Source organism: Gnatocerus cornutus, chromosome 10 (genome assembly GCF_029298725.1).
Source record: "Gnatocerus cornutus isolate USDA-ARS CGAHR chromosome 10, icGnaCorn1.1, whole genome shotgun sequence".
NCBI classification, from domain to species: domain Eukaryota; kingdom Metazoa; phylum Arthropoda; class Insecta; order Coleoptera; family Tenebrionidae; genus Gnatocerus; species Gnatocerus cornutus.
Genome location: NC_142242.1, coordinates 6857032 through 6884356, shown reverse-complemented (window position 1 = coordinate 6884356; position 27325 = coordinate 6857032). Strand labels below are relative to the sequence as shown.

At 37.1% G+C, this 27325-nt stretch overlaps 6 protein-coding genes across 7 annotated transcripts in view; 3 read left to right on the top strand and 3 right to left on the bottom strand.

The window, feature by feature from the left end:
* The window catches only part of LOC148167524 (Kv channel-interacting protein 4-like), a 75097-nt gene extending 61892 nt beyond the window's left edge, over positions 1-13205 (bottom strand). The window contains exon 1 of the mRNA XM_088048050.1: positions 13188-13205. The gene's annotated coding sequence lies outside the window, so the exon portion shown is untranslated. The remainder of the gene's footprint in view (positions 1-13187) is intronic.
* LOC148167525 (cytochrome P450 307a1-like) lies at positions 7676-10254 on the top strand. The gene is made up of 2 exons (XM_088047405.1): positions 7676-8039; positions 8836-10254. Exons 1-2 carry the CDS (start codon positions 7709-7711, stop codon positions 9951-9953), a joined length of 1449 nt encoding a protein of 482 aa, XP_087903531.1. The 5' UTR covers positions 7676-7708; the 3' UTR covers positions 9954-10254.
* Positions 13206-14851: 1646 nt separating the features above from the next.
* LOC148167523 (translocon-associated protein subunit delta-like) lies at positions 14852-15652 on the bottom strand. Its single transcript, XM_088047555.1, has 2 exons — positions 15270-15652; positions 14852-15224 (listed from the first exon to the last, which is right to left on the bottom strand). The coding sequence occupies exons 1-2, from the start codon at positions 15495-15497 to the stop codon at positions 14964-14966; spliced, it is 489 nt and encodes a 162-aa protein (XP_087903681.1). The 5' UTR covers positions 15498-15652; the 3' UTR covers positions 14852-14963.
* A 493-nt stretch (positions 15653-16145) lies between these two features.
* Positions 16146-18919, top strand: LOC148167522 (venom protease-like). The gene is made up of 6 exons (XM_088048174.1): positions 16146-16364; positions 17194-17559; positions 17608-17768; positions 18013-18122; positions 18170-18590; positions 18640-18919. Exons 1-6 carry the CDS (start codon positions 16283-16285, stop codon positions 18802-18804), a joined length of 1305 nt encoding a protein of 434 aa, XP_087904300.1. The 5' UTR covers positions 16146-16282; the 3' UTR covers positions 18805-18919.
* LOC148167521 (palmitoyltransferase ZDHHC16) lies at positions 18820-20884 on the bottom strand. 2 transcript variants are annotated; one of them, XM_088048175.1, is made up of 8 exons: positions 20666-20884; positions 20506-20612; positions 20310-20457; positions 20078-20269; positions 19916-20033; positions 19461-19666; positions 19107-19414; positions 18820-19052 (listed from the first exon to the last, which is right to left on the bottom strand). In XM_088048175.1, the coding sequence occupies exons 2-8, from the start codon at positions 20550-20552 to the stop codon at positions 18950-18952; spliced, it is 1122 nt and encodes a 373-aa protein (XP_087904301.1). In that variant the 5' UTR covers positions 20553-20612; positions 20666-20884; the 3' UTR covers positions 18820-18949. The 2 variants fall into 2 exon arrangements, with proteins under 2 accessions (XP_087904301.1, XP_087904302.1); XM_088048176.1 differs by lacking the exon at positions 20666-20884 and having other exon boundaries at positions 20078-20160; positions 20506-20596.
* Positions 20885-22178: 1294 nt separating this feature from the next.
* On the top strand, positions 22179-27237 carry LOC148167520 (uncharacterized). Its single transcript, XM_088048173.1, has 14 exons — positions 22179-22520; positions 22603-22709; positions 23588-23770; positions 23817-24033; positions 24078-24289; positions 24334-24519; positions 24566-24719; positions 24768-24941; positions 25641-25747; positions 25795-25977; positions 26024-26237; positions 26285-26496; positions 26543-26728; positions 26777-27237. Exons 1-14 carry the CDS (start codon positions 22499-22501, stop codon positions 27143-27145), a joined length of 2526 nt encoding a protein of 841 aa, XP_087904299.1. The 5' UTR covers positions 22179-22498; the 3' UTR covers positions 27146-27237.
* The last annotated feature ends 88 nt before the right edge of the window (positions 27238-27325 follow it).

Below are 27325 nucleotides of genomic sequence, written 5' to 3'. Positions count from 1 at the left end.
GAAATGTTAGAGCTTATCCCCAAGGATCCACAACGGACTCCATGTTGTTCCTTTTGAAAATAGAAATTGATAATCACTAAAAACCTTTTTCAGGATTTCAGACGTCTGTTAGACAATAAATCCTACCCAAACTGCGTTGTGGCGGCCGTCATTATGTAATAAGAGCTCGAATTGCCAATATTAAGTAATCTTAGGTCAGCAATTCCACATTAAGTGGATTACACTAAGCACCGTCCTCGTTCCATTGGCGCGCCGCTTCCCCATCAAAATTCAAATTTCACTCGACTTCCGAGCAAAAACTTGACACTTATTGCTAACTTTGTTTTTCATGCTTACCTACGACATTTACTTTTAATTAAACATTAGCCCCGGTTGTTACACTTGTTGATTCCCCAGAGAAAACGAGTACAGTGCGCCTATGCTCTAAAGTATTTAATTCATAAAATCATTTCTGAATGTACCTGGACAGGCGACAAAGTGCCAACTAATTAAACACCAAGCATACTATTTTCAAGGCAAAACAAGCTAATTGCTCGACTAGCGTTTTCGACATAATCGTCTGATTTATGTGTACACAAATGCTTCGGTTTGATGATTTTTATACAATCGATTCTCCCGTTGAGACGTCTTATGCAAATTAGAACCGTACAACAAATGGTTTGATTAAAACAGAATAGAGAAAAAGTCTTGAAACTTCTGCTTTTATAGCACTCAGCTTTTTGTCTGTTTTCTCTCAATTTCCACCCTGGAATTGTAAAGATCTCCAAAATTTGTTATTTAACACAGGAAACAATATGCGCGTTTCTTATTCCTATCATTTTTGCACATCTGTTTAAAATATTTATTGGTGCTCCATGCCACGACAAACATTTTAAAATCTGCCTTAGAATTCCCCGTCGACATATTTGTTTATAATGTGGCGGGGAAAAAAAAAAGAACAATTTAAGAGAAAATCCCTAACGCACAATAACGCAAAATATTCACAAGTAGTCATTTAACTTTACGTTTCACCCTAATTTTATTCAGTTTGTACAAAATACTTGTGTTAGCTATGGAAGTAAAATCAATTTCCTGCTGGTTCCACTAATATGTTAATATAAAGAAATTTCCATTTAAATTCGCTTGAGCAATTCAAACATTTAAATCTTATCTTTTGGGTTAAAATTAATACACTTACGACCACAGAAATTGTTGCGGGAAATGATCGGTTCATTAAAATAATCTATTTATATGCTTATTTAATTTCGCCTGAGGCCACACTTCATTATCGAGAAAACCGCAAAACGTCATTGTTTCTTTGACGCAAATATTTTTTACACTTTCCGTTTCATCGTGAGAATGCTTAAATTAAAAAAAGCTGCGTCACGGCTATCAAAAAAATATTACACATCTAATTCAATGACAATAGACCTGAATCCGAAAGATCCCTCAAGGAAAAGCGCATCGCAACCACATAGTTTGCAGAAATTCTGCAAATATTGAAAAAAGGCGAATTTTCCAGAAGCGTTTAATATCCCATAAAAACCACCGGTGACGTGAATTAAGTGTAGATTTGAAATACTGAAATTATGTAGTTAATAGACCCTCAGGTTATTCTGCCTCTGTGTTTACTGCAGGTAGTAGAAGATTATTTATGACCTATCAACAGGCGGAGTCTGATACCTGAGTGTTTATTTAATTATGTTGACTGTTTTCGTCAAATTTGAGAGAAACTTCCGGATAGTCCTACAAATTCGAATATTGGGTTAGTGCGTCACCGAATTTTCTAGAAAAGCAACTCAATTAATTTTACGTTTACATTGATCGTGATGATCAGTTTTCCATCGAAATTGAGCGACCTTGCGACAAAACTGTTATCATTCTTTGCTTCATTTGTTTAATGATATAATGGCACAATAATTGACTAGAACTTAAAGATTACAACAAAAATATACAAGTAATTTTTCCCCTTTTTCAAAATTCAATCATTACGTTTAATAATAACAATAGCTATACTCAGAATTCCCAAAAATACCAAATTACCAATAAATGGAGCAGGAATATTTAAAAAGAAAACATGAAAACCCAAAACACGTACTTTTTTTTAATTGATTCTTGTAACTTTATTGAAGTACTAATTCTGTATTCATATTTTCAGTGTATTTGATCAGTATTTATTAGCTTGTGGTTTTTAAAATTCCTGAAAAATTTCGGCAGTTTTCCCCAATGGATTCAAAATGACGTGATCCACGTTGGCGTTAATTATATAACAATTAAAACCATTGGCGAGTTATATCCTTCTAAACGAAGAACAGTTAGCACATCCTTTTCAGCATTTAGCACCTACGTTAGCCGCTAAATCCTGAATACGGTTTCAAGAAACTGACAGTTCTAATTGTCCATTTTCCTTTTTAGATTCTACGAATGATCTCACGTCAATTCGGATCTTCAAAATTTTGACCGATTTTTCAGTTCAAAGAATAACGGTAACGCATGAGCATACGCGGAATTTACAAAAACATTTCCTGGACTTCTGATTTCAACTTTCTTTTCTTTAGACGGTCGATTATTCATCGAACCCGGTGAAATAAGGAAAACGAATTCGTCATTCATTACAAAGCGTCGTTTAAAAAATGGCAATAAAAGCTGCGAAGACGATGAAATGAGTTTGCGAAATCAAATATTTTAATGGTGGAAACATTCCAGACTAAGGCGTGAATGGAGTCTCTAACCTCTGTGTTATCTTGTTTGTTTGTTTTTGTAAGAATAGCTCGATCCTTTATTTTTAGCCATAATTATGGAGAATTTTTTGCGAATTTTATATCCTCGCTTAAAATATTTCCTGTTTCTATTTTCGTAGCAACTTTTCAGTCACAGCCGGTAGGGTTTATTGGCCGCAAAACGACAAAACTTTTTTTTCTAAATTATTGACACTTATAAGAGATCATCAAGATAGGAATAAATAAACTGCGAACTTCTGAATTTGCAATAACTGAAACAAAACTGAAGTTACTATAAATTACAAATCACTTAAGTAATTTTCCGCTATATTAATAAAAAAATGGTTTGATTAGGTCCGCCTTAAGAACTTTTGTAAAGAAATAAAATTTTATTGTATATGCAAATGACCCAAGTAATTTAAAAGTCAAATGACAATGTCTAACTGGAAGAGTTATTTCCACAAAAAATATATTCAATTAAAGGCAAATGTTCCGATAATTTGTAGATATTTAAATCAACAGATAATATTCAAATCAAATGCATCGGAATTGGAAGTAGTAGATTAGTTTCCCTCTCTTCTTTCCTCGGAGTATTTTTAAAAGAGACCCTTTTGCTGATTGTAAATATTAATTCATTTACTTATCCGTATAAATTTCAATGACGGAACCGGCTCTTCTGTGAAAATACTTAAGTAATTTATTTTGGAAGATCTTGGAATTTCCTGAATGTAACCAAACGGTCGCCCGGTGTTAATTTTTTTATATATTTTATGTGTATTTTATTAAAGGTGTATCTGTCTAGTCATCTGATTCCATGTCAGATTGTAAAGTATCAGCAAAAAATGAATAAAGAAAATGTCAAAAAAATGAATGCGTGTATTTTAAAGCAATAATTTATTTTAAAATTGTTGGGATTTCCAAAAGCCAAAAACTTCGCCAAGTTGCATGCCTTCTTTTTCCTATAAAGAGGTTTTAAAGTTTGAATAATATTAAAAACCGTATCGGAAGTTTATTCATTTTGCTCCAGTCCCTGATTTTCTCATTATCCATTCACACTTCATTCATGCACCAAGGTAATCTGCGTATTGAAGCGGCAAAGATCAGACAGAAATAAAAAATATTTAAAAATATGCAAAGTGAATTTAGTTCATTATATAATAAAAACAATAAAATGTGTTTTTGAGACATTTTTATTAACAATCAACAGTTGATCAATGATCAATGGCTCAATTTTTGACTCTTCAATGCCGGTTACGTTGAATTCGTTAACATATAATTTTTTAGAGAAATCTATACCGGATCAATAGAAAAAAAATGACAGTAAAATTGTTTCGTAATCGTTGTAAAAATGTGTGTGCAGTATTTGTGTGGACAAAGAAAGAAGAAAATAGAAATGGAAAATTCCGCAAGTTGAAATAGTATGTACAAGTTGCATTTATTAGAGAAATTCCAACTGGCCCATCCCTCCCCTAATCCTGCCAGACAATTAACTGAGAAATGCGCGTAGAATCGTGTTCTAGATTACTGAAAATGATCGATTCAGCAAAATGATAAACATAAGTTTACAAAGTATCATATTCAGCGGAACTAAGTTCTAGTTTTCAATATCTTAGCTTTTTAATATGAAACGAATCTGGAAGTAGTAAGGTCACCCACTGAGACATTTTCAGGTGACTAAATGTCAAAAGTCCGGACGCTTGTGACACGATGAGATATTTTTCGTTTTGAAAGTTGGGTCGTTAAAATCTCGTTGTTTTGAATTTAATTAGAACGTAGCGTTTGATATGAAGCAATTTGAAATAATTGAGTATCAAGACTGTGCGGGCGTAGGGTTTATTTCCGATCGATCGTAGTGGAGTAAACTGTTTAATGTTTTGATTGAATGACGTGTTGAATGGGAAATTGGCGAAAACGGGGAAGTTGCAATGAATGTATGCGCAAAGACGAAAAGTTGAGTAGCCTACAATTTCTTAACAAGTTAGTCATTAATTCTAAGAATGATTTCGTAACGTGTTTTTATTTTTGTATATTGATAAGGACATTAATCTTTGCATTTACCTTTCTTTCGTAATTTGTCAAAGTAATTTCAGAGAATTGGTAATATGTAGATGTCGCTGTCGCCGTCATAAAAGCGAAAGCTTTTCACAGAAACAGTGTTATTTTAATATTCAACGGGAGACTTGGTTTAATTGCAAATTACCCGATCGTTACATGCGACAATTACTCTTATTTATCGACGAATCTGTGCATTTTTATTAGACAATTCGATGAATTTTTAATGCACGGCCAATTTAAAAAGCAAATTTCGAAAAAACGTTGAATTATTATGACGCCCCTTCTCTTACCAAACTTTTACCTTTGACGTGTTGTCCACAATTTATGGGGTAATTAAAGAATGTAATAAAATGGAACCAGTGTTTATTAAATAATTTTTTGTCGAGACGTTCAAAAAACCATTCGATCAGCTCGTTACTGGAGAAGTTAATTTTTCCAATCAATCTGTATCAGCTCTTACATAATATAATTATATATTCAGTTTATATGGTTTTCGCTATAAATTCAGAGGGCCACACAAAGAAATGTGTATGTTAATGATTAGACCGTGGGATCCTTGTAACTCGGATTCTGATTTGATTTTCTCATATCCAATTTGAACTTGTTGCATGTTAATTAGCGGGAACATTCAAACACATATGTTAATCCAATTCTAATTATCTGTATCAGATCGGACATCGTTCATAATTGACACATCCGCGACCGAACCTCGCCGAGGCAGTTTTTTCCATCTGAAATTATGAAGGTTAAGAACGGGTCACAATGTCAAAAGTTTTAAGGTAATAATCAAGTGTACATTTCCTTGCTCTATTTTCAACAACCTAAGGTTGTGGGAACGATTAGATCCCCACTCTGAATTCAAATCGCACATTTTTCCAACAAATGAACTAGTTAGTGTCAATGACATAATGCCATCACCCATGCAAAAGCAATAAATTACAAGTCGTTTATGAACGAACACGTTTACTATATTCTTTTCTAATCACCAATAGAAATTGGTCCAGGTGTTCTTATATTTATGTAAATGAATGGCGGATTCATCAGGATTAGAAATATCCACAACCTGTTCTATATCTTCTCATCTCGTTTAATTGAAAAAAACTTTGTTACGTTTTATTATTTACCCACTTCATTATGTAATATTGATTTTCATCCCATTTTTCCGCGCCCAGCTAATCACTCTTAGCTGATGTGAAAATTTCATTTCGAATGCAATTACCAGACTGGATGTCATAAATTATAATCCACTAGGTCGTCAGAGCGCAATATACACAGTGAAACATTCAAACTCACATACAAACCCGTATTCAATAAAAATTATATTGTCGCAAAATTACACAATTTACTCAATAAAATTCTAGTTGGAAATCCTAAAAACAACACATGAAAATATGTCGCAATCTATTTTTTAATCGTCAAGTCTAATTAAAAGCAGACGCAATATAACACCTCATAGAAGTCAACTGACACGTGTCAACAAAACCGACTCTGCCATACTCTGCAATTTATTTTAATGGATTGAAGACATGACAAAAAAAAAACTCTTATTGGAAATTCCTAAATCAGATAAGATTCTTATAGGAAAAGCACAGCGTTCTCACAAAAGCTCACTCGAATTGAACAAATCAAAGGAAATTATACAACTCGACTTTAATGATTATCGAAACATGTAACATCATCTTTGTGGCTTGATTCTCAGCTTCATGGTTGCGTAACATTTAGGTCCATTGGTTTGCGGCAGTTCAATTTTTTGGGAATTTCCGGAGATTAAGAACGCAATTTCAAACCCCAAAGTTTTTGTTCTGCTTTGTTTGGTTAATTACATAAGTTGGGTTACTCCAGTTTTTTTTTCAAAAAACATTTCTGAGTAATTGCTAACGTCAACTATTCACGCTTACTTGATTGTGGAATTACGTGAGAGATCGTACTTTATCTAAAAATAATCCGTAAAATTAGAATAGTGTATCTTCTATCTTCCGTAATTTCACGACCTTGCTCAAGTGACAACGCCATATTTCAGCATCAAGTGAAAAAGCGAAAGCTGAAAAACAGCTCATTTCGACTTACACCCTACGCAAAGGTTCTAGAAAATTCGACATTGCACAATTGCAACGGTTGCGATAATTATGAGACACAAAATATGCATGCGAAAATAAGAGCTTATTGGTTGGACGAAAGATTAGGTAATGCTAGACAGATTTCGCTAGGACTTAGAAGTCCTCCAGTTGGTAATTTTTGAAAATTTAAGAACACATTTGATATTCTTGTAGATGGCCCACTTCAGATCTTCTTAATGGACTGAAGTAATCGGAGCGTCTGAAACATACGAAGGAACGGTTTTGAAATATGAACCATCGCGTTAAAGTATATTATAAGTAATATTTATTGTACGATACTAGGAAATTATGATGAATTCGCGGTAAGGATGTGTACTCTAAGCCTTTGCCGTCAGCGTAAGTTAGTGGAATATCAAAGGTAGTTAAGTACGAAGAGAAATATAGAATATGTGTGAAATGGTATCGGCGGAGTTGGTAGGGAAAGGTTGAAGTGGCGTGTGGGTCAGGTGGAAGCTGTTTGGAGAAGGTCTCCAAAAGCGCGACCCGTGCAAGGGTCCTATTACTGATGACCGGTAAAAATGCAAATGTAGGGTCGGCAGTGCGAGGAAGTGGTTGTCAATTTTCACAGTATGCGTGTTTTACTACGGAAAATGATGACCTTCGGTCTGGCGAAGACGGTCACGGGCCGCGAGACGGTGGGACTCCTATTTTGCTAGTGGCGGGGGCGGCCACAGGCCATCTTCAAACCAATCTCCAGATCGCAGCTGCACCCCCTGGTGGGGAAAGAGAGGGGAGCTGTCATTGGTTGCGCACCAACTCCGTCAAGTGCTGGCCGTCATATAGAGGGTAGCGGTTCGACTACTCACAGTGACCAGTCTAAGTGTACTCGGTGCAGACATGCTCGCGCTCCTCGGTCTGTGTGTGGTGCTGCTGGTGTGGTGGTTCTCGTGGCCGAAGAAGTCCCCGACGACCATCCCGGGACCCCGGCCCTGGCCGCTCATCGGCAGCATGCACCTACTAGCCGGCTATGGGACGCCGTTCCAAGCCTTTACCGCGTTGAGCAAGATCTACGGCGACTTCTTCAGCATACACTTAGGGACGGCGCCTTGCGTCGTAGTCAACAACTTTAAGCTTATCAAAGAGGTCCTGATCGCGAAAGGAGCCGACTTCGGCGGGCGACCTGACTTTGCCCGCTTCCATAAGCTCTTCGGTGGCGATCGGAACAATTGTAAGTACCAACCTACCAACCCGGAAGCAGAATCGCGCGGTTCGTCGCTTAACCGATCGTTGATTTCTCCGGTGCTCACTTAATTAAGCCGAGCCTGAGCACGGGAAATTCGATGTACGAAAAATCCATCGACTTCGCCATTACCGTATAATCACTAATTACTGTAAACCGAGTCCCGTTAAAGCATCCAGCATTCCGAGTAAAAAGTTAGCGAAGAAATCGTACACACTCGCAGATAATTATATGCGTTCCGGCGAACGTTTAGGTTTAAGAGGTCACCGCGGCGCGGTTTTTACCGATTCCGCCGCTTTAGGATTTACTTTCTATAATACCGCACCTGATTGCCCGATTCATTCATTCATAAGCCTGCTCCACTACACACTCGATCGCCGTGAACTTGAACTTGGATTCTAATGAAATTGAAACCGATTGGCGCTAAGTACCTCAATCCAGCATTACAGACAGGCGACCAAATAATCCACACGTTCTCTTATGCTCTGCTGGTCCTTCCATAATTATGACCGGTCCAGTCCCGAATACGAATCCGCTACCGATTTGGTTAACGGTGTACCGTCCTTGGCCCCCATCGCGTTCCTTTGCTCGCGAATATTTGCATTTCCGCATTTCAACAATCATTTCGTTGCGCCATTTGTGGCGCACAGGTGTGGGTCCACGCGCCTCAATGGGCATCATCCATCTGTTCCGCGAAGTGGTCTGGCGTGGTTTGACGCGTGCCGTCGCACGGCCTTGAGACTAGGCTGCGTTTTTTGCCCCCTAACCTGCATGTTTGTTTCAGCGCTCGCCCTGTGTGACTGGTCCTCGCTGCAGAAGACGCGCCGCAGCATCGCCCGCACTTACTGCTCGCCGAGATTTACGTCGCTCCAGTACGACAGAGTCAACGATGTTGGCGAAAAGGAGCTCCAGTCCTTTTTGGGAGAGCTAGGTAGGCTTCCGCACGGAGAACCCTGCGATGTCAAGCCGGCGGTGCTGAAGGTCTGCGCCAACATGTTCACGCAGTATATGTGCTCGACGAGCTTCCCCTACGATGACAAGCACTTCCAGAAGGTCGTCCGGTACTTTGACGAGATCTTCTGGGAGATTAACCAGGGCTACGCTGTAGATTTCCTCCCCTGGCTTCTTCCCGTTTATACTGGTCACATGAAAAAGATCTCCAACTGGGCCACTGAGATCCGGCAATTCATCCTCTCAAGGATCATCGACGAGCACCGAGCAAGTCTTGACTCCAACTCGCAACCGAGAGATTTCACCGACGCACTCCTGATGCACCTGGAGGAGGACCCAAATATGAACTGGCAACATATAATCTTCGAACTGGAAGACTTCTTAGGAGGACACTCCGCCATCGGTAACTTGGTCATGGTAACTCTTGCAGCAGTCGTACAGCATCCGGAAGTGGCCGAACGTATCCAGAAAGAAGTGGATTCGGTAACCGGTGGAACTCGTTATCCCAATCTCTTCGATAAGGCTGCAATGCCTTACACGGAAGCCACGATTCTGGAGACTTTGCGCACGGCTTCGTCTCCGATCGTTCCTCACGTTGCCAGCAAAGACACGGAAATCGATGGGCACAAAGTCAACAAAGGTACCATCGTTTTTATCAACAATTACGAACTGAATCAAGGAAAGGACTACTGGGATGAACCAGAAAAGTTCAAACCTGAACGATTTCTCAATTCTGGCGGAAGCATCAGCAAACCAGCACACTTTATTCCTTTCAGTACGGGAAAAAGAACGTGCATTGGTCAAAGGCTCGTACAATGTTTCAGTTTTGTCGTTCTTGCGACGCTCCTGCAACACTACGACATCAGGGCAAACGAAAGAATAAGGGTGAACCCTGGATGCGTCGCGGTGCCACCAGATTGCTTTAAATTACTACTCACACCGAGAAAATAAACGATGGGCGGCCAAAATGCTCAGAAGGTATTTTTCTAAGATGGCTGTAATCACAAGTAGCTGTATAATAGTAAAGTTAGCAACCCTTTTGGGATTTGCAACAGACGAGGCTTTAAGCCAAACATCACCTTCATTTTTATCATTTATTTTATTATCGTTATTTTATCATTGATTCATTGTATATATATCATTATGTGAATTTATTGTAAAGATTCTAATAATAATTTATGTTTAATTGTAGTCGTAGTTGCCCAGTTTTAAGTCCAATATAAAGAGACTGAATAAATCGTGTATTTTATTACACCGGCTTTTATTTGTCCACACCTTACATCATTCTTCGGCGACTCGAACGCTGTTTTCGCCAGCTCTACTGACATGTACTGCTCCAGCAAGGTCTCTTCAAGTACAGTTCGAGGTTAGATTTTATTAAATTTATTGCATCTCACAAGCAATAAGGACTCATTCGTCACACATGAACCAAAAATAACACCAAGAAACGTTTCGCACCAGACAAACAATGAGGTCGAAATTTTTCAAATGGAATAATAATAACGATACTTACAATCAAAACGTGCATCAAAATCAATACAAACAACACGATGATAATATTAAGGCAAGGTGGCAGTTTTTCTTCCTGAATAAAATGGATTTTTTTTTGACATTAAGAGAGAAAAGTTAATTTGTTAATGTTTTGGATGATCCTGATTGTTAATTCACGGTCACGCAACGTTTTGATTTTGAAACTTCACCGCAACAGAAATGTTGCATATGAAACTGGTAACAACAAATTTATTACCTTAGGTCTGGCGCATGGTTGATCTGCATATTTGCAATCAGTTGGTCAATCATATTATTGACGATTGAAAGGATTTTCTATGATTCAGAACGAAGGTTTTTATTAGATTCGTGAAATATTAAAAATTTCCCGAATAAACAAAATAACCTCAAGTGTAAGATCAGTGTTTCAATGTCAACGGCGAACTGGTATTATGTAACATTTAAGCACGTTATGTTGTTAGTATATAATAATAATTAGATAAACGTGTGGAACATTAAACGATCTTCGTTTTCTCGAAGAAGAGAGATGTCAACGTGTTTTCGAATAATTGAACGTGCGCTTTATATTCTCATCATCAAAATGCAGTGCGGACTAAGCAGCAAACTTTCTTTGACATAATTCTCAAATATCTCACACATTCGAATAAAACTCACGATTATATTATAATGTTATTTAATTTCAATAACACATGTATATGTGATACCGCATTTTGTTTGTCCGTGGAATAAGTAGAACAATGCAAAGAAAGTGAAATTATCATTTTAGTTTCTATGATGCCGGTACATATCAAGTTTCATATCACAGGCGTACAGTTTTTACTGTCACTTTTTAGATTAGCACCAGATTATATTTAAATTCTATTCGATACACTTTCTTTTAACGATTAATCAAGCCTTAGAAACCATAACAAGAACACAACAACACATTCTAAACTTGATTGCAAATCTTTCAAAACATCACTGCGACCCACAATTTATCGGTTTATTCCACGTCATGTTAGTTTATTAATTTGTTACACTTAAATATTTTTTGTACTGTTTCTACTGTCACTGATTATAACTTACATAACATGCTAATGTTCCCATTTCAGTACCCTGCCGAATTATTTGGATAATCAGAACAAACAATCAGCACACATTTCCGGTTCGCGAACCATACCAGGACTTTACGATTCAAAATCAGGTGTTCAAAGATCCTTTTTGTTGCTTGCTGAAATCAATTTTTCCTTCGGTAATAAACGTGCATTATGCAACTGCTACGCAAAAATGAAATAGCTCTTCCTTTCAGTTGATTCATAAAGAACTGAAAGCAATTTTTGTCTCGGCTTTTCCATCTCAGAGTTGAATAAACAATTTTTTTTCGTTTAAAATAACAAAAATTTCCGATTAATTAAGTCTGACTGAATTCTTCCGACTGTATGTGGAGTAAACAGTAGACAGAAAAATATTTGCATAAAAGTATGAGAAAACATGTGCAGACAGAGGGAAGCGTTAAATGCTTACTTCTAATTAATAATTACAACAGTCTACAAAGTTGCTGACTGTAATTTTCATTTTTTAATAAATACATAGATAATGAGTTATTATATACAAAGTGAAGCGGTGAACACAATCGTCCCTGAAACTTCAAATCATAATATTCCTTATCAAATCTTGATTAGATTCGGACAAAATTTCTTAGACTGGTTGACTGGGCGAAACAGGTTTAAGGTTGAAAATTTCATGGCCGGTCATTTTCTTTGCGTGTAATTGTATGTACAATTTCAAAACTCTTAGAAAATTGGAAGATTATGCAATATTTTCTTTACTTTTTTTTTCATTCCTCCATCGTGGAGGTAGTAATGAATTTCTACAACCAGATAGTATTTCCATACAGTTTTGTCCTAAATTTCGTATGCAATTTAAAGCCTAACCCAAAAAATGTGTGACAACTATTTCAAAATGATCACCCATATGTGTATTACGTCGAACACACGTCAATGATAGCAGAGTTTCATTTAAATTAATGAAACAGTGACTGCATATTATGACACAAATCTGTTGTTTGGTCATTACCAAAAAATGACGTAACAATGAATTACGTTAAAAACGTCAGCAATTGTTATTGTTCCGATGCGTCCACGTATTAGAAAACATTGTATGAAGTCGATGTTACAAATTCCTGGATTCTAAGTTTTCGAAAAACTTAAAATTGTTTGTAGTCCCATGGTTTGTTTTGGCCAGTGTGGATATTTGCGAAATATGTGAAAAGATAGGGAGAACAAAGGAACCAGGTTCCTGCGTCAGGTGCGAACAGAAGTGTGTGGTATTTGCAGAAAAACAAAAAAAGCGTTTGAAGAATTCCGTGCGCCAATCTAAAATTCAAAGCGCAGCTCAATGAAGTGTAGCTGTCAAAAGTTTTCCTAATGAATGGTTTTAGGGTGGAGTAAACGGCCGTAGTTTGTCAAGTTGCAGAATGACCTATATCGCGTAATTTCCTGCATCTGGCAGTGTTGATGTTTTTAAAGCATTATCTTGCAGTGCGTTTCTTGGAACAATTACACAATTGTGAAGAATCCGTGTTATCAGTGGATTCCAGTCACATCCCCGGTTTTTTACGGGCTTTCATAAAAAGTTTAGTGAACAAGAAGTGCGAGTACAACACGCATGGTCTGGCTAACGCATCTACCAGCTCACCTTGCACTGACATTGAATAGAACAGGGCCGCTGTCTGCGCTCATGATCAGATTTATTACTTATTGTAGTTGATAGTGTTTTTCAGCTGCTCCTCCCTCGTCTATGTAGGTCAGTGTGATGCATATCATACTGTTGGCCTTGATCGCCACTCGGAAGGATGCTACTGGAGCTGGAAGCTGAACCTGATGCACAACCACTTGCATTTACCTTCACACTTCTGGGGTTAACCACTCCGGCATTTGCATATCGCAAGCAAAACAAGCTGTTGCTCGCACTCCCACTGCGGAAATCTCAACAAATTCTACCACAAAAATCGTTACATCAACAAAGCCTTTGGCGCCTTGACGCCCCATGTACATATCAAAAAAGACAGATGATCTTGACACTAAAACAAAAATCGATCAGCTCTTGCCACACATGTTTTAAGAAAATTCGATATCTCTTCTCCTTGATACTTGGACTGGTCCAATTTACTCCTAGCACCTTTAACAGCCTTCATTTCAAATTTCATCACCACTAAGCCAAAAAAAGAAAATTTATACTCTGTAAAAAGAAAGTCCTTCATTGAAATCTCCAAATTTTACTTAGAATTAGATGGAGAAATAAGACATGTCACAATTATAACTAAGCAAAAAGAAAGATTAAAAAAGGAAAGAAAGTGAAAGGAATGGCAACCATCTACCAATTCTTTCCGCAATTTTTTTCACTTTCTTTCTTTCTTTTCTTTCGTTACTTTCTTATTGCCGAACTCAGCGCTACCTTTTTTGGAAAGAAAAACTGTTAAATAACTGAAGTTGCAAATTATAGCTTCTAGTCCCGCCGCTAATCTTTTTTTTCTCAATTTCTTATCGTCTATTTAGTAATTACAGCTAGTAAAAACTAGTTTTTACTAATGTCGGTTTTAACGGTAACATATGCATAAATAAAGATTCCGTTGAAATTAAATTTACATTAATTAACATAAGAAAAAAATTTATAAGATGATTCAACACTAATTTAATGATCTTTCATTCGGGCCAAAAGCGCGGAGAAAATAATCTAGAAACAGAAAAAGATTTGAAGAAGTTTGGAAACGAAAAATTTGGTTTTCCTCTTCTCCTTGTTATTACATATTCAAATTTATTGCTGATAAAAGCAAAAAAATACTGATTGGTTTTCTTAAATGTAAATTTTAGTTTAGTTTCTCTCATCTCAATCCTTCTAGTTTCCGTTTCCACTTTTACTAACATTCTTACATTGCGATCGATTTTAGTACAACTTCTACTTTAACTCTCTTTGGAATTTATGTCAATTTATGATATTGCTCTTAAGAACCTTAAAACCAAATTGTCACAAAAATTACAATAATTTCTCCCAAATCTTAATCAATGAACAACAGAAATATTAAAATTTCTGCATCTCTTAAATTTTACTAAATTATAAGATGGCAGCCGCAATTTCCGCCTCTACGATTTATCAAATTTTAATATTCCTTGTTTCACTTCTTCCATTCCGTTAGATTTCTTTATTCTGTCAATTATCTGGATCATTAACCACCTTGTGTTCTTGACATCTCAACTCACGTGTGCAAATCAGTGATAGAGTAGTAACTCGAATTTCTATCTCTACTATTAGGCAACCAACAATACACCTCGACGTCTTATTTGCCTGTCTAACAATCAAAATCGTCTCCAATTCTTTATTTGAAAAATGATTTCGTATAAAACATAACTGTGATTTTTTTGTACAATGGTACTTACAGAAAATGAACTGAGTAATAAATAGTAACAATTGAGCCTACGCTGCAACTTTGAGTTTGAAGGAAACAGCGAAATATGCAACAACCAAAGAGATGATAGTGGCAACAACTTCACTCTTCAACCATGGACCATTGTAAGCTCCAGGATGGTTGACTAGAAGATCAGCAATAGAAGCAACTGAAGACAATTCTTCCCCAGCTCTGAGAGCTTTGCGGGCCGCAGCATAACCATCTTCATCGAAAATGCGGACTTGTTTGTCACCTCTGAAGGCGGTTTTCGTGTCTTCCGTCCAACTAACCTGTAAAAAAATAAATAAAATGGAACATATGGGGGCGATTTTCACCTGGTAATGATTGGGGCCAACAACAGAAACAGGAACAATATTTCCATTAACTTCAGCGTATAACGCAGAAAGATCACCACCACTGCATTTCAACGTGAAATCGGAAATATAAGCAATATTTGTAACAATCGTCGCATCCTGTGTTGTAAACGAATTTGAGGTTATTTGCGGATTTGTGCAGGCTTGACAAAACGCGAAAAACGTAGCGATTACTAGAAATTTGAACATTGTGTAAGTTGTTTGAAGGTTTTGGGGCAACTGTTATGTCAGAAAATCGAGGAATTTCACTTTTGAGACCCGCCACGTACTGACACACTACAACGATGAAACGTCAACTTGACAGCGCGTTGGTGATTTGGAGTAAACCATCTAAGGAGTAAACGTGGCGCCGGTCGTACCAACACTCCCATGAGAAAAATCACTACACGTGGCGCCATTTCAAATAGGGTTTCCACGCATCAAGGATTGTTTTTCCGTGAAATGTTAGATTATCTAACCGCAAACTGCGTCGGGATTATATTTGGATGGATATCAGTATTTGAATCAAAAATGACTCAATAGAAAGTTACAAAGTTTCCATGAAAGAAACGGGTTGGACTTGTGTGAAGCACTTCTTCGCGGTTTTTCCAACAGTATCGTTACAAAATCAGATCACATTATAAATGCTGATAAAATTTATTGTTGAACTTATTAATGAGCCAGTGGTGTAGTCGCGTTTGCGGAATATATAATTATTTTAAATGTGAAATTGTTGAGGATCTTCAAGGATTTAGTTATTTATTACGCGAGCGTGTCACGGTAAACCAGAATCAAACAGTGACCGCCGAAAATTCGGACCGATATCATTTTAGTGCACCTGCTGTAAACAATTGAAAAGTTTTATGAAACTCGTTATAGTGACGCCAATGACTGCTGGTAAATCCAGTGCTATTTACATACATCTTTATAACTAAAAGAAAGAAAAAGACGCAGAATAGTTTCTGAGCCAGGGGAATAACGATGTCAGTGTTTTGATGTTCTTCACAATGACAAGAAAACGTATACTTATCCATTTTATACTAATAATTATTAGCTGCGGCTCTGCGTTTGCGCAAGGTAAGTAAAAAATTACTCCACTTTTTGATTTTAATCAAGTTCCTCGTTCGATCTCAAGGATAGCATGTTGATTTAACAATATTTGACATAAAAAGGAAATGTATCTTTCATACACGCTCATATCAATCAATTTTTCCGTTTTTATTTACACGAAAAAACACACAAAAACACCAAAATTAAAATACATACCAGCGCTGAGATTCTCCAAATTACCGTGACAGACCACTAATTAGATTCTTATTAATATTTAATGGAAACTTAGGGACCTCTTAAACTCCTTTGTCTACAAAACAAGAAAATTAAACGCTCTCCCAAGTCAATTTATTAGATAGTTTTTATTATTGTTTTTAACCGAGAATCTGTCTTAAAATACCAAGAATACTTCATTATTATTTAAGTACACATAACGGCACACTTTTACAAGTTTGTAGAAAGTTTGGAACTAAATTAAAAACTTGGACATTTTAGTAGAATAAACACTCAGATTTATTATTAGATAATTATGAGAAACTAAAACTTCTTTTTTAGTAATTCTAGGAAACAACTTAACAAAAGGCGCGGTAATTTTAATCATTTATTAACTGAAACAAGATCCACCTATTATCCGATTATTTATCAGAAATCTGTCATTAAAAAAATTAAAACTAACCTTGACGCTATGCCCCAGGAACAAAAAATGCTTAAGATATCGTAGAAAGTAATATTATTGCTTGTAAGGTCAAATAAACAGGTGAAAACGCATATTTTCTATCCCAAAATGCAAATACATTTTCGAATGAAAATACCTTTATTATTACACATAATTGACTGTTAATTTCGTCTTTTTCAGTCGGTGATAGCTGCATAGTGCGCGCGACAAGCTCCCCGGGAATTTGCCGCATCTCAGCGGACTGTCCTGTGGTGCAAGAGCAGGCCCAAAACGGCATAAGTCCCACAATATGTGGTTACTACCAATTAACAGTCCCTATTGTGTGTTGTGAAGCCAGCTCCTTTGAGGCTTCAGTTGATAACTCAAATCGAGAGCCACCAAAACGCCCGGAACCACACCGCGGTAGTTCTTCAGGTCATCGAGAATCTAATCCAAACACATTCTTGCATGAAGAAGATAATAATCATAACCCCGACGCTCTTGTTTATCCAGACAGTGAAAATGAGAGACCTGTGGTTAACCAACGTCTGAGTAAAAGCGAACAAAGTGCGTAGGAGGGCATGGAGTGAGATTTTTTCTATGGGTTTGTTGTAGAATGTCAAGAATATACGAAGGAAGTTAGTGGAGTCGTTCAGGCTATTCCTTTAGTGACCAACACGGAGGCCATAAGTCATAATTTTGCCAAGTGCGATTATAACGGTGTCGCTTTGATCGTCGGGGGCAAACCTGCCTTAGCTGGGGAATTCCCATTCATGGTAATTAAGTCTTTGTTTTGTTGTGATCTGAATGCGAACGATGCTATCGGGAAAAGTGTCGCTGGAAACGCACGTAAACAAAAAATACGCAGAGATTTTATCTAAACCACACCAGTACCTGATAAAACTTGTTCTTAAACCATTAATTATAAAGTTCCTGTTCCTGTTCCCTTGATAAAGTATTTATCGCAAGTAATTCAAACCGGAGATTGAGTGGTAATTGATAGGAACAAAATACTTGCAGGCAGCTATTGGCTTCTACGTGGACAACAAAGTCGAGTGGCGTTGCGGGGGCACCCTCATCAGCGAGGAGTACGTTTTGACCGCCGCCCACTGCACTTACACCCGCGATGGGTGAGTTTCTGCTCAAAATTGACTATTTATTGCTAAATTAATTTCAGAGACACACCGAAAGTGGTGCGTTTAGGAGATCTTGATTTAACAAGCGAGGAAGATGGTTCAGTTCACACAGACTACAACGTCGAAAATATAATCGTTCATCCTAGATATAGCTACCCGTACAAATACTACGATATTGCTCTACTAAAACTGTCTCCAACTGTCACATTCAACAAGTTTGTCAGACCAGCGTGTCTTTACAATAAGCGGCGAGTGGAATCATCCACAGCGATCGCTTGTGGTTGGGGTAAAACTGACTATGCCGCAGCAGAAATCAGTAATAAGTTGATGAAAGTTTCTTTGAACATTTATGGTAATGATAGATGTTCCCAAACTTACCAAACTAACAAGCATTTACCGCAAGGAATTATATCGAATATGCTTTGTGCCGGGGAGCTGCGAGGCGGCATGGATACATGTCAAGTACGTAAAACACCCCTAAGAATGTTTTTATTGATTTTATTAATTTCAGGGTGACTCCGGCGGCCCTCTGCTCATCACGAAAAAAGGAAACAGATGCAAATTCTACGTCATCGGCATAACGTCTTTTGGAAAATCCTGCGGACAAGCAAACACTCCTGCTGTGTACACCAAAGTGTCTGAGTTCGTGCCATGGATCGAGAAGACCATTTGGTAGACAAGAAAACACATCTTACAAATTTTCTAATTTTAATCACTTCACATACATACGTATTTGTTTTTTTTATAAGTTGAAGTACTGTAAAAAAGAAGAATAAAGTTGTTTAAACTAATTTAGCGTGAATGAAAGAAGTGACTAGAAATCACGGCCATTCATCGACGTCCTCGTCGTGAACGGTGTGCCACGTTAAACCATCCCCGACTGGTTCATGAGGTGACGGCAACAACACGTGCCGGAGGAAAGTTCTGCAATTTAGTTAACAGTAAAATCGCAAATAGTGGCGTGGCGTTCAAACCGACCTTCCTTGGACTAGGCCTAGGAAAATTCGCCAGTTTTTCTTTGTGCCAAAATTGTACGGATTGATGTAAATTCTTCCGATTTCAGCCAACCTCAGTGTCTCTGCTTTGTTTATATTCGCTTCTATACTAGTCTCACCTTTCGCGATCAGGCGATTGTGCCACAAAGCTAAGACACCAAGTGCCACAAACACGCCACTGTTAATTAGTGCCATATAAATAATAGCTCTTCTTCTCCAAGGGTTATTTGGTTCGTAATTTTCACTAAATTCATCAACTACTAGGGGAGTATCAATGTAAAGTACATCAGTCTGTGGGGAAAAAAATTATTTGCGTAGGAGAGATTTAGAATGTTACCACTGGAATAAGAGCGCCAGTCTTGTTAAATTTCACAGGATGGCCCTCCAGTTCAGGTTCGTCCGGATCGTCTCCGGTTAACACTATTGCAGAATATGCAATATCAACACCAAAAATTATCACAAAAAGGACGCCCAAAACCATATATACCATATACATAAAAAAATATCGATGGTTCTTATAGCCGACGCAGTTATTTAACCACGCTAATCTAACTTAAGGAAGAATATTTACCCTAAACTTTGTTTTGTTGGTGATTTTTAAATGTAAAAGTAGAACATATTGTACATTTTTAAATCAAGAAAATTAATATCTTCCAAATTATGAAATAAAAAATGGGTTGCAAGTAAGTTGAATATAGCCCAAAATATACTAAAAAATTCTAAAACGCCTGCCGTTTTTTAAAAATCATAATATATATAATACGAATTTATTGGACTTTATTGGAAGGATACGGCAATGGTGATCCATTTTGAGGATGCACTTGTTGCAAACTGAGCAATGGTGGGTCCGCGGCGGTTTGGGAGCAATACATTTTTTACAGATACTCACTGCTTCTGTTATGAGTTCTCCCTGAAATCTCATTTGAGTAAAATTTTCTAAATGTAGCTACTTACCTGAGGGGGGTAACCAGGTGGGGTAACAACAGCCATATAATAATGGAATGATATATTGAGAAGCAACCAATTTCCTATAATGACTAGAATAACACAGAAGTAAGGATTACGGTGCCACCAATATGGAAGACCTATCCAATATGCAATGAAGACTACTGAACTGGTCAATCCTATTACAGCCACAACAAACAACTAAAAGCGGCGTGAATTGAACGTTTTATTTACGTCTTACCGGTCCTATAGCATAAGTGAAATTGTCCACAAACCAAAACATGGGTTCCATACATACATCTGCAGCATAGCTCTGGTCCATGAAATGGTTGTAGGTTAACGAACGGAATGTAACTCGACATTTTTGAAAGAAATTTTTAAATAAATAACTACAAGTTTGGTAATTAGAGACGATTTCTACACATTTTTTTACTTACTAAAGGGATTTGGGTAATCTTTGGAAACGCCAATGGATCGTGGTCATATTTACAAGTTATGTCTGTGTCATAAAATAGACTTATCCATGTTTATCCTGCCGTTAGTCCTTCGTATCGGATTACAAAATTAAGTACGTGAAAAACAGAAATGAGTAATTACCTGGATTGTGTTCCGCAAGACTGAATTTACATATTACAAGAATTGATTTGGTTACTTAGAAGATTAAACGGTTTATTACACAAAAGGCAAGCATCTATAAACAATTTTACGCATAAATATCTGGAAGAACTACCACTATTTCACAGGTTATGTACTTGTCAAAAAACCAAGATGACAACAGCGGCGGAAAATGACATCTGTCAGAAAGAAAAGATGAAGTGGCGCCATCTGTTGAGCTCCCTCCAAAGCAAACGTTTTAGCGCAATTTCAAACAAATTAATTTTTTTTTATTTCTATAAATAAAAACATTAGCAACCATTTATTACGTGTAAATTAGTTTAACGTACAACAAATAAGTTATGAATGTGACAATGACATAACAATGTGATATAATATAAATACAGTAACGGCCAAAAGTAACTGGTACTTTTTGTTATTAAAACAGGTAAAAACTAATGGATTGAGATTGAGCTGCTAATGAGACGTGACCAGAACTGTAGAAAATTAATTAAAACTGCCGATACATTTACAAGCAAATGAAATAAAGTAGTCTAACTATACTTAACTTTCAGAACTCTTAAAACACGTAATTTCAGCTACCAGAAGAACGCATTGTCAATTTTGTCACACGATTTTAAGGTCTACCATAATAATCATCATGCCTACTTTGCTAATATATTAAAATCCTGATTTACACTACTAAATATTTGGGAAAATGGCGTCCAAGATTTGTCCCAATTATTTTGACCTCAACTGCGTTTTTGGAGTTTTGTATGCCTAAAAATGCACATTATGTAGGTCTAATGTTAATTGTGTTACCCTTAAAAGTCATGGATCCATTGATTATAAAAAAAAAACATCGACGCTCACCTTACAGAAATTAAAGTACCCTTCAGTTCGATTTGGCCACATCATTCTCGGACGAAAGGCACCACCAATATGACATAATTTATTGGTAGTGATGTAAATTTTTGAAGAAAAAAACTATCTAAAGGGTAAGAAGACTAATTTTTCAAAAATCACAAAGCATTCCAAATACTCGTATTACGTATTATTAATTTCGAACAAGCAAACCAATAATCAACTGAACCGTTTTTATTTGTTTCTCAAAAACACATTTAACCAATTCTGTAGAAAGTAGAAAATACACGGAAGTATGCCTTAATAATATTCACAGTCGCTTTTACAGAAAATACAGAGAAAAATGCTGTCTAAATCACTACTACTGAATAAAATCAATATTAGCGATCAAATCTGTAAAATCTAAAAGTCACGCAAGAAGAACAATTAGAGGAAGCCCCTCCAATTACAATCTCCGCTCTTGAGGTGCAAATAAGTATCTAACAATTGCGAACCGCAGCTCTTGGTGGAGCAATTTATCTAGTTTCCGACGATGTGACCGCAGTCTTACGGAAGGAAATAGCTATTTATAAATAAAGAATTATCAACTTCTTTAATTATTGCTTAATATAAGTAGATATGGTTGCCTAAACCATTTAATACATGTAGTTCACCTTTTCATGAGAAGATTATGAAGGTCAGGGCTTTCCTATGACGTCTACCTCTGGTCATCGCGAAACGCGAAGTACAGTTTACCTGTTTGTGGATTTGTGCCTGTTTATGTTGAAATAACTTGGATAAAACTAGTGAGTTGAATGAACAAATAACCGGGAATGTGGTCGACCGATTTGCAATTATCTTCACATTGATAAAAAGCGTAGTTTCCACAATTTGTGGGTTTCATTTGAACAGCGCTATCTCAAAACTCAACCAGAATCAACAAGGAGAAGACAGAGGGTCAACTCAGCTTTAATCTCGCAGCGTTCTTCAGAAATGTTTCTCTATTTCTTTATTGGTAAGTTTTTCAACTGTAAGCAAAAATCATAAAAATGCATTTAGCTTGCAGTTTTTCAATATTTTAACCTTTAATTTTGCAGCACTGCTATGTGTATCGGTAATTTCCGCCACCACATCAAGTGAAGAATCGGATGGGTACCTTCCTGCACCAGAATGGTCGGATACGTTTGATTGGAAACTTCTCAAGGTACCAAAACACTCTTTTCTGATATGCTTTCTAAATTCAAAGTGGTTGCCCTTGACTGCGGAAAAAGACCGAAAATTTTGGGTACTCCCCCAAGCCGAGCTAGAAAATGCTACAAAAAATTGTAATGTTAGGAATTTTGCCTAGAGCTATCAATTAATTAGTTTCGAATATTTAATGAGTTTTTACAAAAACAACCACCGTTTTATTATGTTTTGAAATGACGCAATCTATGGGAACGCCACTGACGGTGATAAACAATAAATTTACTCGCTGGGTTTTAAAACATCACATTGTTTATAATAACCTCATTGATAAACACTGGGTTGAAATTTACAACGTATTTTTAGAACAATTCAAGGAAGTTTTCACAAAGCCGAAAAAATCATTTAAATTCGTTTAAAAGTTGAATTCATTGACTACTTGTAAACTTTTCCTTAGTTTTTGAAAATTTATTTATAGCTTTCCAAAGATTTCCGTTGTTTGTTACGGGTTGTAAAATTCTGTACAATTTTGTTTTCAACTCGTTTAAACAAAGTCATAAAAATAAAATCTAGCGGAATTTTTAAAATAAAATTAGCAGGAACTCAAAATTCGGAATTGCACTAATAAATTCGAACAATATGTTAAAAATCCGTTACGTAAATAAATATTTGATTGAACGGATTTCCTATTGTTAGCCCAATTAATAAGGCATAACAGTAGTTTTTAGGTTTAAAAACTAGTTAGGAAACTATTCATTTTAAGTACACTTAAATACAAATCAACAATTTAGGACAGGTTTGTACAATGCGTCATTATTGCTTATCGAACTATTAAAAACTGCCTAAAGCTTTTTAAATTGTTCAGTTAATCTCATAACGACTTAAAAATGATTTTAGGCATATTCCACGCCGAATAACCGCAATGTCTTAATATCGCCTATTGGGCTTAAACTAGTCTTAGCTCTTTTGTACGAGGGCTCAGGAGGACATACTGAGAAGGAGTTTCAGAACATCTTACAATTCCCTATAGATAAAAAGAACATTAGAGAAAATTACGAAAAGATCCTGAATGCGTTACAGGTACTCATCCTCCTTGTTCCTTCAATTTTTGAAAGAAAATTTTTAGCCTAGTGAACGAAGCCAGTATCTTTTAAACTTGGGAACTAGAATTTTCTTAGATAATCGTGCTGAGCCTCAGCAGAATTTCGCCGCCAAAGCGAAAACTAGCTATCGCACAGATATAGAACCCACGAATTTTTCTAGACCTGGAGAAGCTAGTCAAACTATCAACTCCTGGGTTGATAAAGTGACAAATGGAAAAGTTCCTCAGATGGTGTCACCAGGTAATCTACCATTACTCGAAATCGTAATATAATTTGATCTTTAGGTGACATCCAGGACGCGGTTATGCTCATCGCAAACGCCATTTATTTTAAGGGTACTTGGCGGCATCAGTTCCCCAAGAACCAAACAGCCACAGGCGGTTTTTATGTTTCTCCTTCTGAAATTGTCAATGTTCCATACATGACAACGACGGATACTTTTTACTATCACGAATCAAACGAACTAGATGCCAAAGTCTTAAGATTGCCATACCAGGTAATGTCTGTTAGTTTGGAAACGTCTTAGCATAATTTTTCCAGGGGAACAACTACGCTCTTTTTATTGTATTACCAAATTCCAAAGGAGGTCTTCCAGATATGATTAGAAAAATAAATTTACAAGTACTCAAAAAGCAACTACACTTGATGGACAAGATGCCCGTGCAAGTGAGTTTACCGAAATTCAAATTCAACTTCCAGGCGAGTTTTACGAAGATTCTTCAAGATGTGAGTGTGACAATCAAAGAAACAAGTTAGTTATTGTAAATTTTAGTTTGGTTTAACACAAATGTTCCAAAATACCGCCAGTTTTCCCGGGATAGCTCGCGGAATGACCAACTTACTCCGGAAGTTAGTGGTCACTGATATTATCCAGAAAAGTGGGATTGAGTTGGATGAAGAAGGAAGTGTGGTGTATGCTGCTACAGGTAAGTGTTTCTTTAGGGTGGGTAAGGGTTACCGACTCCCTGTTCCAGAAATCCAAGTCGGGAATAAGTTTGGGGAAGTAGACTACGTCTTCAACGCGACGCATCCCTTCATGTTTTTCCTGGAAGAACAGATCACAGGAACCATCTTGTTCGTGGGAAAAGTTGAGAATCCTTTGGATACCGCCGCCGTGCCGCTGCCGCCGCGCTTTGGAAGCAACCAAGGTAAGAGACGGGGATGGGAAAGGTCGACTTATCGCAACCGCCACCGTAAAACTACCACAGAGTCTACTACTAATCCAAACTAACAATTTGTAGATTCACATCTAGATAATTTGTAGATTCGTACATAATAAATTAATCGATGTTTTAAGTATGTCGTTCTTATCCTGTTCCTTCGGTGATGGACAACACGGTTTTCTTGGAATTTGTTAATCAGAAGAATCGACCGCAGTATGCATATTATTGTTTTGTGGAAGAGAGTGTCCATGATTTTCTTAATGAATTTACTGATGCTTTTATGGGGAATACAGAAATGACGTTCAAAACTTGTTCGTGGACTAACACGGGGATTTCCAAGGTCATATTATGATTACGGCTTCATGCGGATTGTGACCACCAGTTTGACTCTTGATTACAAACGAGTTATTATTCTTACAAATGCAGTCCATAGTAAAAGTTAGTTCTTTAATCACACAGTGTAACTAGTGCAACGCGAACACTATGGATTGTTACAAGACCACCACATTTGCGCTCTTGGTGACATTTTTCGCAGGTATTCTCATTTTTTTACTCACTGTTCTCATTTCCGCACCACATTTTCGGAATCCTTGAAATGAGTTGCTGTAAAAAAGTAATTAGTACAGCTTCTTTCGCAATATAATTATTTCCTGCTTTTTTCTATAAGTTCTTTTTATATTTTAGCCGCTCAAGCGCAACTTTTCTCTGGGAACCCAAATCTTCAACCTGTAAGACCCGAAAAAGACGCGATTACAAGAAGGTTCAACTATTTTGATTTGGAACTCATCAAGGTAACACCTTGACGTTGCCAATTGAAATTTAATTAGTTTAATTATAGGAATTCAGTGAATTTCCTGGAAATGTTTTCTTATCACCAGCCAGCATCAAGACTACATTAGCTCTAATTTTGGAAGGTGCTAAAGGTAAGAGCGCGGTGGAACTTGGAAATGCGTTGAGAATTGACAACATCGATCAACCGGAAATACGGGAAATTTTAGAAAGACTACTCTTTGATCTAACTGTACGTAATTATCTTTTAGTCTTCCCAGAATAACAGTTTATTGTAGGATAGTGCTGGTAGTACAGTTCTGGAGGCAGCGAACTCAGTTTTTATTTCTGACAAGTACCAGGTTCTCCCCAATTACGAAAAGAAACTAAAAAGGTACTATAAAGGATCGCTCACGAAGGTCGACTTTATTAACACGAATCTGGCGGTAAAAATTATCAACTCTTGGGCCTCTAACGCCACACACGGATTCATCAACAACATTGTTGGAACCAGTAAGTTTAGTATAATGAGGTGACAACAACTTTAAGTACCTTTTTAGGTCTTCATCCCGACACTGCTTTGGTGTTAGCGAACGCGCTCTACTTCAGAGGTAAATGGCGCACGCCCTTCAACCCGGACCTCACCAAAGAGAAGTTTTTCAACTCGCCGACTCGCGGTGCTATAAAAGTGCCAATGATGCAACTAACCACATCTCTTAATTACAATTTTAACATTGACTTGAATGCCCACTCTGTCGAATTACCATACCAGGTGATAATTACGTGTGACCACACTTGAAATTGACGGTTTTTCGTAGGATGAAAAATACGCCATGCTAATTTTGGTTCCGACTAATGGAAACAACGTGCGGACACTGGCAAAAGACATGCAACATGCCCAACTAAACATGGTTATTGACGCTCTTAACTTCACGAACGTCAATCTTGAGATGCCGAGGTTTGAAATTGATTACCAGATTGATCTGGTGAACTTCCTGAGACCTGTAAGTTCCTCTTTTACTATGGTGTGATGTTAAATTCTTTGATTTTAGCTCAAAATTCAAGAAATTTTCAGTGGTAACGCCAACTTAAGTGGAATTGCACAGCCTGCGAATCTTAAAATCGATACTATCATCCATAAGACAAGAATTGAAGTGAATGAAGAGGGTACCAAGGCCGCCGCAGTTACCGCCGTGGAAGTGGCACCTTTGATACGACCAGACATCCAAAAGGTCCTCGTGGATCAACCGTTCTTGTTCTTTATTTACCACAGAGAAACTAGGAATATTATATTTGAAGGAATGTTTGCAGAGCCGCCAGGTCCTCCTGCACGTACTGAAAAGACTGCTAATTTTCAACCAGTAAAAGGAGTTCCTCGTTTCTCACCGTACGGTGCGCAAAGAATGAATATTCGCAACTAAAGACGGAGACGTGATTGATTGCATATTTTAGAGGTCAGGAGCAATGCAATAAATTTGATGTTTTTATTTTTAATACATGATACGTAAAGAGACACGATTTTCTATATTCGATTAAGTTCCTGGTGTACTAGCCTTTGATTATTGATAAGCAGATGTTCCCAATAGCCTTGCCCTAAAAAC